The sequence below is a fragment of the Drosophila busckii genome, chromosome 3R (assembly GCF_011750605.1).
Source record: "Drosophila busckii strain San Diego stock center, stock number 13000-0081.31 chromosome 3R, ASM1175060v1, whole genome shotgun sequence".
Lineage (NCBI taxonomy): Eukaryota > Metazoa > Arthropoda > Insecta > Diptera > Drosophilidae > Drosophila > Drosophila busckii.
Window position 1 is genome coordinate 23,191,917 of NC_046607.1, and position 10,075 is coordinate 23,201,991.

At 39.4% G+C, this 10,075-nt stretch overlaps 6 protein-coding genes across 6 annotated transcripts in view; 3 read left to right on the forward strand and 3 right to left on the reverse strand.

Moving 5' to 3' along the window:
• The window catches only part of LOC108602836 (protein roadkill), a 35,875-nt gene extending 31,774 nt beyond the window's left edge, over window positions 1-4,101 (reverse strand). The window contains exons 1-2 of the mRNA XM_017991088.2: window positions 3,687-4,101; window positions 279-383 (exon numbers count right to left, since the gene is read on the reverse strand). The gene's annotated coding sequence lies outside the window, so the exon portion shown is untranslated. The remainder of the gene's footprint in view (window positions 1-278; window positions 384-3,686) is intronic.
• Window positions 1,416-3,566, forward strand: LOC108602837 (probable cytochrome P450 6d5). The gene is made up of 5 exons (XM_017991089.2): window positions 1,416-1,975; window positions 2,040-2,192; window positions 2,388-2,824; window positions 2,886-3,134; window positions 3,192-3,566. The coding sequence occupies exons 1-5, from the start codon at window positions 1,449-1,451 to the stop codon at window positions 3,353-3,355; spliced, it is 1,530 nt and encodes a 509-aa protein (XP_017846578.1). The 5' UTR covers window positions 1,416-1,448; the 3' UTR covers window positions 3,356-3,566.
• A 675-nt stretch (window positions 4,102-4,776) lies between the features above and the next one.
• LOC108602839 (dnaJ homolog subfamily B member 12) lies at window positions 4,777-6,526 on the forward strand. The gene is made up of 6 exons (XM_017991090.1): window positions 4,777-4,909; window positions 4,964-5,135; window positions 5,195-5,597; window positions 5,659-5,771; window positions 5,834-5,997; window positions 6,056-6,526. The coding sequence occupies exons 1-6, from the start codon at window positions 4,777-4,779 to the stop codon at window positions 6,166-6,168; spliced, it is 1,098 nt and encodes a 365-aa protein (XP_017846579.1). The 3' UTR covers window positions 6,169-6,526.
• An 11-nt stretch (window positions 6,527-6,537) lies between these two features.
• Window positions 6,538-7,305, reverse strand: LOC108602842 (huntingtin-interacting protein K). Its single transcript, XM_017991094.2, has 3 exons — window positions 6,967-7,305; window positions 6,801-6,908; window positions 6,538-6,723 (listed from the first exon to the last, which is right to left on the reverse strand). The coding sequence occupies exons 1-3, from the start codon at window positions 7,138-7,140 to the stop codon at window positions 6,625-6,627; spliced, it is 381 nt and encodes a 126-aa protein (XP_017846583.1). The 5' UTR covers window positions 7,141-7,305; the 3' UTR covers window positions 6,538-6,624.
• A 179-nt stretch (window positions 7,306-7,484) lies between these two features.
• Window positions 7,485-8,809, forward strand: LOC108602841 (diphthine methyl ester synthase). Its single transcript, XM_017991092.2, has 2 exons — window positions 7,485-7,738; window positions 7,835-8,809. Exons 1-2 carry the CDS (start codon window positions 7,604-7,606, stop codon window positions 8,543-8,545), a joined length of 846 nt encoding a protein of 281 aa, XP_017846581.1. The 5' UTR covers window positions 7,485-7,603; the 3' UTR covers window positions 8,546-8,809.
• Window positions 8,810-8,840: 31 nt separating this feature from the next.
• On the reverse strand, window positions 8,841-9,993 carry LOC108602840 (COP9 signalosome complex subunit 6). The gene is made up of 2 exons (XM_017991091.1): window positions 9,604-9,993; window positions 8,841-9,540 (listed from the first exon to the last, which is right to left on the reverse strand). Exons 1-2 carry the CDS (start codon window positions 9,964-9,966, stop codon window positions 8,896-8,898), a joined length of 1,008 nt encoding a protein of 335 aa, XP_017846580.1. The 5' UTR covers window positions 9,967-9,993; the 3' UTR covers window positions 8,841-8,895.
• Window positions 9,994-10,075: the final 82 nt, after the last annotated feature.

Consider the following 10,075-nt stretch of genomic DNA (forward strand, 5'->3'; position numbering starts at 1 on the left):
TCACTATGCTTGTTGTGCTCTGGCGGCTATGTGTGTGTATGTGTGTGTGTGTGTTTGCGTGTGTGTATGTGTGCGCGCGTGTTGCTTTTGTCGTCAACATTCGCTCAGAGGCGTTTGTGTGTTTGCATTGTGACTTTGCAATTGACTTTGTTTTGCTTTGAAAAGTATTTTTGGGAACTCACAACTATGAAACTATAAACTTACATGCTCATGTAGATATATGTTAGAAATATAATACAGAATTATAATAAGTGCACAATTATGGGAACTCGACTTACCTTTAGTTTTGAAGTGCTACTATTAGCTTCAATTTTACAGCTACTGCAGTCACTAGCGTCATTCACAGAGCTAACTACAGTAGCTAACAAAAACCAATCCAAAATCTGTAAGCAGAAGTAATGTTATTAATGAAAGCATAATGGAAATTTAAGCAATAGACATGTTTACATGAATAGACAACATTTTCAATAACCATACAATTATCTTGGCACAATACAATACCATTATTTTTATAACTTTTTGACCTAACTCAATGCATATACAAGTGATTAGATTAACAAAAAACTCCAGCTAGTCTAATGCAAAATAAAATCAAATCAAACAACAAATGCTTATCTATGTCCATGCATATATTTTGCCTGTAAAAATTGAAGAATCATTTCATTGATAAGAAGAATTATGTATTTTAGTCTTAAGAATTTAATAAATTTATTAATTAATTATAGGCTTTTTAGATATGTGTGTATAAAGAGCTGTGCATAATATTTTACAATTATATTAATACTCGACATATACTACATGCAAAGCTTTATTTACAGATTTAAAGCTTTTAAATTATTATTCTGTAAGCCAAACATTGTATTCGTATAACAGATTGATTTGCTTTATCACACAAGTGACTCGAAGAAAAAAAATCAGAATTTGCCATGTCAGAATGACAACTAAGTAGAGAGCTCCTTATTGTCCGCATGCATATACAAGTGATAAGATTAACAAAAACTCCAGCCAAACCAAACAACAAATGCTTATCTATGTCCATGCATATATTTTGACTGTAAAAATTCAAGAATCATTTCATTGATAAGAAAAATTATGTATCTCATTGTTAGTCTTAAGGATTTAATAAATTTATTAATTAACTATAAGCTTTTTAAATGTGTATGTTAACAGCAAAATCTGTGCTTAATATTTTACAATTATATTAATACTCAAAAAGATGTACAGCTTTAAAATTATTATTTACTTTGTCACACAAGTGACTCGAACAAAAATCAAAATTTGCCAAGTCAGAATGACAACTAAGAGAGAGAGAGAGAGCTCCTTACTGTCCGATTGCTCGCTGATAAGCGACATCTCTATTATATATGGCTCGTTATCTATACTGACTATATAATGCCTCAACCTTTTGCAGGTTAGTTTGGAAGCAAAACGCTTGGCGTGCGGACATAATGTTTTTATTATATATACTTCTGGTAGCTATCAGCGTATATTTGTATCTTAAGTGGAACTTCAGCTACTGGGACAGATGTGGCTTTGAGTCAATTGAAAAGAATATACCCTTCGGTGCTTTGGATTCAGTGCGTCGTAATAAACGTTCCTTCGGTCTGGCCATATACGATGCTTATCTGGCTACAACAAAGCCCTTTGTGGGCATCTATCTGACACTACGGCCTGCACTCCTGGTGAGAGATGCTCAGATGGCACATGATATACTCGTCAAGGACTTTGCGCATTTTCATGATCGTGGTGTTTATGTGGATGAAAAACATGATGCCATGTCGGCGAGTTTATTTGCTATGGAGGGACAGAAGTGGAAGCAACTGCGCAGCAAGTTGACGGCTTCATTTACTTCGGGAAAACTAAAGGCCATGTTTGGCACTGCCGAAGCCGTTGCAGATAAGATGATGGCACATTTAAATGAGAAAATACCAGAAGGTGGCAGCGCTGAGGTCGATATGAAGGCTCTAATGGCATCGTAAGTATATCCTCTATATATGATATAGATAGTTTGCCAATGTAACTGTGCTTTATCTTGCTAGTTATGCAATCGACATTGTAGCCAGCACAATATTTGGCTTGGAGGTGGATAGCTTCTCTAATCCTGACAATATATTCCGCACGATTAGCCGCGAAGTTAATGCACCCACGCCCAAAAACATTTTGCGCGGCACAACATCGTTCTTATATCCCAAGTAAGTAATGATCTGAAAAATCAATCTATATTACTATATATGTTCATTGCTTATAACTTACACTATATATTAGATTGAATTTCTATAATCTATAATGTTTCTAACTATTTACAGTCACCGATTATTTCACAATATTTTATTTTACTTTTTGAAACCTCATTTGTAACATTGTGAAATAATTATATTATCCAACAGAGTGGAAAAATTCTTCAATCGCTTGGGCTGGCCCATTGACGGTATAGAACGCATGCAAAAACTTGTACATGAAACAATCGATTTGAGAGATGAAAAGCATATGGTGCGACGTGATTTGCTGCAATTGTTGCTGCAGTTGCGCAACACGGGCAAGATTAGCACTGATGAGAGCGACTGGTCAGCGGAGAAGACCTCCAAGATAGACTCGATCGAATCGTTGTCTAAGGACAATATCGCCGCCCAGCTGTTTCTGTTCTTTGTGGCTGGCTATGAAACGTCTGCATCGACAGCTGCCTTTACGCTTTATGAGGTTATGCAAAATCCCTCAGTATTGGAGAAGCTGCTCGAGGATATTAATGAAACACTGGCCAAGCATAATGGCGAAATTAACTATGACTCCATACAGGACATGAAGTATTTGGAGCTGTGTGTAATGGGTATGTGGAGTACCAAGAGGTTAGTTCCAGAGGCAATTCTTATCCACAATTTTCTTTACAGAAACTACACGCAAATATCCTGCGTTGCCCTTGCTTAATCGCATGTGCAATCGCGACTATCCCTTGCCCAATACTAATTTGGTCTTACGGAAGGGCACACAGGTGATTATATCACTGCTGGGTATACACCGTGATGCGGACTACTTTCCAAATCCACTTGAATACCAGCCGGAGCGCTTTACTGAGGAGTTTAAGAACTACACACCCGCTGCCTTTATGCCATTTGGCGAAGGACCACGTCAATGCATTGGTAAGTTACTTTTAAATAAACATAAAATAGCATGGCTAATTAGTCTTGCCTTTTTAGCGGCCAGAATGGGTAAACTGAATGTTAAGATTGCCATTGTCAAAATGCTGACCAACTACAAGCTTGAAGCCCGCCATCAGAAACGTGAGCTAGAATTCCATGTGCATGGAATACCTATACTGCCTAAGGGCGGCGTACCGGTGAAACTTTCACGTAAACATTAAATTCAATTCGTGGCAACGCACTACAGTCTTACACGTGGATATGATTGTAAACAAGCGTTTATTAAGGACACACACACACACACACATGTATGTGTGTATGAATACGAATTTAAATTTGCCGGCGGGGGGCGTACGAGACAAAAGATTTCAGGCAGTAAAATGGCATCAGGATTTCACCCCCTTCACCAACAACAACTGGGACATAAATACGCAAAAACATACATACATGTATGCATGCATATGCATGTAGTGCACTCACACGCACACATTTATGCATATATGTATATGCATTCACATAAATACAAATATACACGCTCGCATCAATACGCACCTTAATAAAGTTGATATTCGTTTTACACTGGAAATTGCCTCTTACATACGTTGCCGATGTATTTAAACAATATATTAGGCATACACTGCCGTTACACTAACAATTTTTGAAGATATTTATTCGGATTTTCGATATTTACGGCACAATATGGCGATAATGCTTCTTTCACTTTTTTTTCAGGCCAACTTCATTGAATTGAACTGCGCCACACACGCTACACACACACTCACACTACCACTCTCACCATACACAACGTTGGTTACGACGGCTAATGCACTACACTTGTTAATTTATTAGCTACGCGCTTTAGAATTATTGCACTGGATTTAATACGCGGCTGCTGCTTATATTTTACAAAACACACAATAAAAATAGGAGGCGATTTAAGCTCATTCCCATGCTGCGGCACTCACTTACACACATATGTACAAACAGAAACACAAACACATCTATGCGTTTCTTATTGTAAGAATGTGCGTAGGTGCAATTTAATAGGCTGGCAACACTGATCATCAAAGCAACACTGTGCAACAGCTGTGTCATATAAATAATAGTTGACACACATTATTTTCTTAGCAATTGAAGCTAGTTACTTGCAAGTATGCTAATTTAACTAAAACAAAACATAAATTTTGCAGTAGATTATTACAAATAACCGTTTTATGCAGCTTTGAAGTGAGTAGTGCTGCCACTTTGCAACAATATAGCTGGCAACACAAGTTCAATCAACTCACTGTCATCGCAGCGCTAATGAAAATTCATACAAGAGAAAAGGAACATTAAAATCAATTAAATTATAGAGCTGAGCTGGCCGTTCAGCGAAGATAGAAAAAAGAATTAAAAAATTAAGTAGGGCCAGCAGCTCGTGTGTAATCCAATAATTTATTAAATTGCGGTTAGTAAATACTAAAACGGGCACGAGCAGGCGTTGTGTATGTATGTGCCTGTACCATAAAATATTGTTACATATACATACACGCAAATTGTTAACTATTTATTATTGCGCCTTGACTCCCCTCTTCGCTTTGAACACGTATGTACGTGAAGCAATAGTAAGCGCGTAACAAAAATCAAAGTAAATAAGCAAAACATGGACGGAAATAAAGACGAAGCGCAGCGCTGTATCGATTTAGCGGTGCAGGCTATAGCCGAAGGCAAACCCGAAAAGGCTGAAAAGTTTTTGCTTAAAGCAGAGCGTCTCTATCCCACGGAGAATGCTAAAAGTGAGCTAAATGAATGTTTGTTGTACAATTGTTATTAACGTTTTGTGTTTGCAGAGCTGTTGGCGAAAGTAAAGTCAGCACCAAGTAATGGCAGCAATGGCAATGCACGATCTACAACAACATCGGATGAAAAGGATACTGGACCGCGTAAGCGTGTCAACTCGGACTCCAGAAGCCAGCCAGAGTATACTACGGATCAGCTCGAGGCAGTGCGCAAGATTAAAAAGTATGCGTAGAAACATAACTGCAATCGCAATCAAGTGTAATATGTTTTTTCTTTTGTAGATGCAAAAACTATTACGAAGTCTTGGGCGTCACTGAGTCCGCCACGGATTCGGAGATTAAAAAGGCTTATAAAAAGCTAGCGCTGCAACTGCATCCGGATAAGAACAAGGCACCTGGCTCCGTAGAAGCATTTAAAGCTTTGGGCAATGCTGCTGGTGTCTTGACTGATGCGGAAAAACGCAAGAACTACGATCTTTATGGCATTAATGAGACGCAATCACACAGCGGCGGCGGTGGTGGCGGTCATGCTGGGCATTATAATGAGTATGGGTACTCGCGTGGTTTTCAAGCCGATATTAGTGCCGAGGAACTCTTCCATATGTTCTTTAATAGAGGATTTCCACAGCAGAATGTTTACATGCGACAACAGCGACGACGACACCAAGCGCGTGATGAAAGAGATGTAAGAAGCTGATGAACTGATGCGCTAAACTGCTATAATTCATTTTTAAAACTTTTTGTAGACCAACAACTCGTCAGCTTTGATCAATTTACTGCCCATATTGTTGCTCATTGGCCTTTCCATGATGTCGTCCTTCTTTATATCGGATCCTATGTATAGCCTAACACCTTCGCAGTGAGTCTTTTTTGTCATTTATACAAAATTATAGCTGTTTTCAACACATATTTTTTTGACAGTAAATACTCGGTGAAGCGTGAGACAAATAGCCTAAAGATACCCTACTATGTCAAGGACAATTTCTATTCGGAATATCAAGGTTCAGTGGCACGCCTAGAAGAATCTGTAGAGGAGGACTTTGTCAACCATTTAAAACACTCTTGCAGTCGAGAAAGAAATTATCGTAAGTCTAGCACAAAAATTAATCCCGACTTTTTCTCAACATTTTATATTTCTTTCAGGTGACTCGATGCTCGCCAAGGCAAGAACTTTTGGAGATCGGGATCTGTATCGCAAGGCACAGAACATAAATACACCGTCTTGCGAGAATCTGCAAAAGTATTTAAATACATGATTTCAACTTACACACACGCCTAGCAATGAAATTTTGACGTGATCTAACTAATTTCATCTACTACGATTCTAGTTTATTCTGCTTAGTTGTTATAATCAGTTTCTTGTTTTTATATATTTGTTTGTTTGTAGTTTATAGAATATCATCACATCAGATCCAAGCATTGTGAAACTATTTGATTCCAAATTACAAAGTGTAGTTGGCAAACCATACTGTCCAATTGGCTGTTGCAATCAGATAGTAATTTCACCAATATTAAATGTGCTTGAATTCGAAAAACAGTCAAATTTTAAGTGGGATGTATATGTATGTATATGCTTAATTCATAGAGCAATGAATAAACATGAAGTAAATCACATGGATTGCCTATTGGTTTTAAAATTTTTTACTTTATCTTTTCTAGCATATATAAATGTACAAATAAAGCAGCTTTATGTTAAGTAGGAGTTTTCCCAATCAATTACTGATAATTGCTTCCAGAGCAGCTACTACATTGCCGCTCTGCTCACGGAGCACCTTTTCCGCCTGCGCCTTGGTAACTAACAGCTCATTCATCTATAATAAAGCAATTTATGTCATGATTATATATCCTTTGATTAAAATATAGAAAGCACGCTCCTATCTGCACTTACAATAAGCTCAATGTCCTCTTTCTTTACTTGCACCTTTTGAAGCTCCTTCTCTTTGGCCACTCTCAGTTCGTTTTCCTTACTGCGCTGATTGCCAAACTGTTCCACTGCCTGCAATTAAAATGCATATTACTTGCTTTGTCAGCTGCTTTTGTTGCTATTTACTTACACTTGATATATTGGCAGCTGATATCTCCTTCTCCTCGGCATAGTCCGTCACACGCTCCAAATCGGCAGCACCGCCATCATGACGCGTTTGCTTCTTTTGCTTAATATCCTCTTCCTGTGCATCATCCTCAGCCTCAGTGCCATTGACTTCTACTTCATGCTCTGCTTCTGCCATGCCTTACTGTTTAAATTTAATTCAATAAATTTGTGTGTTTTTTACAATTAATTTAGGTTAGGCGTTAGTGCTGAGCGACACGTTCTATTGAACTACTTCTCTAGTGTTGTCGTTCGTGAACGAACGCGCAAACTTTCATATTCACGTAACTGAACAAACTGAGTCTTTATCGTTCTTTTTTGTTCAGGTATTGTTGTTTTGCTTTTTTTTTTTGTATAAAAATAACGATACACAGTGCATTGAATCGAAATGAATGACTTCTGAACAAAACGACCTAACTGATTAGTTCGTTCAGTAGTAACTGAACGACTGAACATTAAGTTCAAATTTGCTATTTGGCAAGTGTCAGCCAGTATGATATCGATGTGCAGCTATCGTTAGTCGTGGGGCACGTGTTTAAATATTTGCAAATACAAATAGAAATACATAAAGCAGCAGCAGAAACAAACAAATAACGCGCAGCATGTTTTACCTAATTGGACTTGGTCTGGGAGATATCAAGGATATCACAGTGAAAGGCCTTGAGATAGTAAAGCAATGCAGCCGTGTGTACCTGGAAATGTATACCTCAATACTTGGCTGTAGCCTTGAGAATATGGTGAGTGGATGCTGCTTGTGGTGGGTTGTACTCGCCACTTTCCCCGCTCACTCCCACGAAGTATACTTTATTTTAAACTCTTTTGTATACTTGTAGCAAGAGTTTTATGGACGTCCAGTGCTGTTGGCAGATCGCGATTTGGTGGAGCAAGGTGCAGATGAAATTTTGGCGGGTGCTGGAGAAGTGGATGTGGCGCTGTTGGTTGTGGGTGATCCATTCGGTGCCACCACACACACAGACTTCATATTGCGCGCCAAGGAAAAAAACATACCCTACAAGGTTATACACAATGCGTCCATAATGAATGCTATTGGCTGCTGTGGCCTGCAGCTCTACAAATTTGGGGAAACTGTCTCCATACCCTACTGGGATGAGACCTGGAAGCCAGATAGTTTTTATGATAAAATTAAACTAAATCGCCTGCACAATATGCATACACTGTGTCTGCTGGACATCAAGGTAAAGGAGCCCACACTCGAATCCCTGATGCGCAAACGCAAGGAATACATGCCCCCGCGTTTTATGACTGTAGCCGAAGCAGCACAACAGCTCTTGTCCATAGTGGAGAAAAAGGATGCGCTGGAACGCAACACAGTGCTCAATGAGCAATCACTATGCGTGGGCTTAGCTCGCGTGGGCCAAGATACTCAACAGCTTATGGTGTGCACACTTGCGGGCATGCGTAGCAAGGATATGGGTGGACCGTTGCATTCTCTAATCATTCCAGCTAAGGAGATGCATCCACTTGAAGTAGAATTCATGCAACAATATGCCGCCGATATTAAGTTGGATGATTATAATCATTAGAGAGACAGAGTGCGATCCCACCCAGAAACTTTTAATGTATTTAAGTGTTTAGTATCACATTTGAATTGAATTTAAGTAGCTTGAAGCGCTCTCCATGGAGTACAAGTACAAGTAAGATGAAAGTGATATACAACAGAATGTATATATACATATAATATATAAATGTGGTTTCCCCGCTTAATTCCTGATAATAGAGTTGTGTCGTTTCGTTCAGATTAAATGACCGAGTAAACAATGTAGTACATAGGTCCATTAAAGAAAAAGAAAAAACAAATTCAATTACTTTAACTCAGCGCAGAGGTCATTTAATAGGCAGCAAGCGCTTATATATATATATACGTTTAAAATATTTAAGGATAGAGACCGCGCATGCGTCGCGATGAACCCTGACGGTCGTAGAGCATATTAAACTTGTTGACAAACTGATGCATATCGTTGCAGCCCTTGGTCAGCGTGCCCAGATAGCTTATCAGCCCCACATCATTGCATTGCGTATAGAGCTCCTCCTGAAAGGCGGGCACCTGCATTATGGGCAGACGATGGCATAGCGCATATGCCTCACGTAAGATCTCCTGATTAGCTTTAAGCTTGCCCGCCTCCACATCTTTGACGTATTGTAGCACAATCTTGATGCGTGTATTTAGCATTTTAATGGCGCTGTCTTGTGCAACCAAATGCTCCGCCACGACACTCTTTTCGCCAGACTCGTTGGTGGTCATACGTGCAACATGATCCACACCTATGCGTTCCGCTTCCTCGGTGGCGAGCGTGTAGGTCAGCGGCACAAACAACATGGTGGCCTCGCCATCCACGAGATCTATGAGCGATTCAAATAGTTTTACGGGTAAATGATCGACGCTCCTTGCCAAAGGATTCAGCTGTAGCATTATGGGACATTCATTAATCTCAGCTATCTGCTTTTGTATCTTAATATCACTCGCCGTGGGACTGTCGCCGGTGGTGTACCAGCCAATGAAGTCCAGATCGCTGAAGACCTAATGAACATTTTTCCTTAGCATGGAGCTTGGAGTTTAATTGGAAATGATTGAGCGACTCACCTGTTTATATTGTTGCTCCTTTTTGTTGTAATAGTCTTTGTTGATGATTGTCTCCTCTTCAATTTCATCCGCCTTGAGCTCGAAGGAGTTCATTACCTCAATGTTGCGTCCCTTTTGTTTGCCAATAAGCGCACCATAAACCTGACGTGACTCGCCATGCTGTGCACGGAAGCGAGTCCAATGCTCAGATATATTCATTATGACCAGCGGATGCAGTGATATAGTCACTGAGGCAATTGTACCCGGCGCAGCCATTATATTCTCTTTTGTTTGTGCAGGCTGCGTTTTGGCAGCACCTGCTGCGGCCGAGGATGAGGTGCTTGGCTTGTTGGCCAGATCATTGTCGACTTCCATTTGCTCCATGTTCTTATAATTATTATAATTAATTAATTAAAGTTTTTAGTTTAGTTTTATTTGTTTGCTGTTTCTTCTGGTAGTGGTATCGGTAATCGGTAATTTGACAGTCACGAGT

What these genes read in the sequence shown, in the direction of transcription:
- LOC108602837 (XM_017991089.2), top strand. Translation starts at nt 1,449, where the DNA reads ATGTTTTTATTATATATACTTCTGGTAGCTATCAGCGTATATTTGTAT. An exon ending in TTTGGAGCTGTGTGTAATGG is followed by an intron (nt 2,825 to 2,885) that starts GTATGTGGAGTA and finishes TTTTCTTTACAG; the next exon opens with AAACTACACGCAAATATCCT. An exon ending in AGGACCACGTCAATGCATTG is followed by an intron (nt 3,135 to 3,191) that starts GTAAGTTACTTT and finishes TTGCCTTTTTAG; the next exon opens with CGGCCAGAATGGGTAAACTG.
- LOC108602839 (XM_017991090.1), top strand. Translation starts at nt 4,777, where the DNA reads ATGGACGGAAATAAAGACGAAGCGCAGCGCTGTATCGATTTAGCGGTG. An exon ending in AAGCGCGTGATGAAAGAGAT is followed by an intron (nt 5,598 to 5,658) that starts GTAAGAAGCTGA and finishes AACTTTTTGTAG; the next exon opens with ACCAACAACTCGTCAGCTTT. An exon ending in CAGTCGAGAAAGAAATTATC is followed by an intron (nt 5,998 to 6,055) that starts GTAAGTCTAGCA and finishes TATTTCTTTCAG; the next exon opens with GTGACTCGATGCTCGCCAAG.
- LOC108602842 (XM_017991094.2), bottom strand. Translation starts at nt 7,140, where the DNA reads ATGGCAGAAGCAGAGCATGAAGTAGAAGTCAATGGCACTGAGGCTGAG. An exon ending in CAGCTGCCAATATATCAAGT is followed by an intron (nt 6,909 to 6,966) that starts GTAAGTAAATAG and finishes TTTTAATTGCAG; the next exon opens with GCAGTGGAACAGTTTGGCAA. An exon ending in AAGAGGACATTGAGCTTATT is followed by an intron (nt 6,724 to 6,800) that starts GTAAGTGCAGAT and finishes GCTTTATTATAG; the next exon opens with ATGAATGAGCTGTTAGTTAC.
- LOC108602841 (XM_017991092.2), top strand. Translation starts at nt 7,604, where the DNA reads ATGTTTTACCTAATTGGACTTGGTCTGGGAGATATCAAGGATATCACA. An exon ending in GCTGTAGCCTTGAGAATATG is followed by an intron (nt 7,739 to 7,834) that starts GTGAGTGGATGC and finishes GTATACTTGTAG; the next exon opens with CAAGAGTTTTATGGACGTCC.
- LOC108602840 (XM_017991091.1), bottom strand. Translation starts at nt 9,966, where the DNA reads ATGGAGCAAATGGAAGTCGACAATGATCTGGCCAACAAGCCAAGCACC. An exon ending in AGGAGCAACAATATAAACAG is followed by an intron (nt 9,541 to 9,603) that starts GTGAGTCGCTCA and finishes AATGTTCATTAG; the next exon opens with GTCTTCAGCGATCTGGACTT.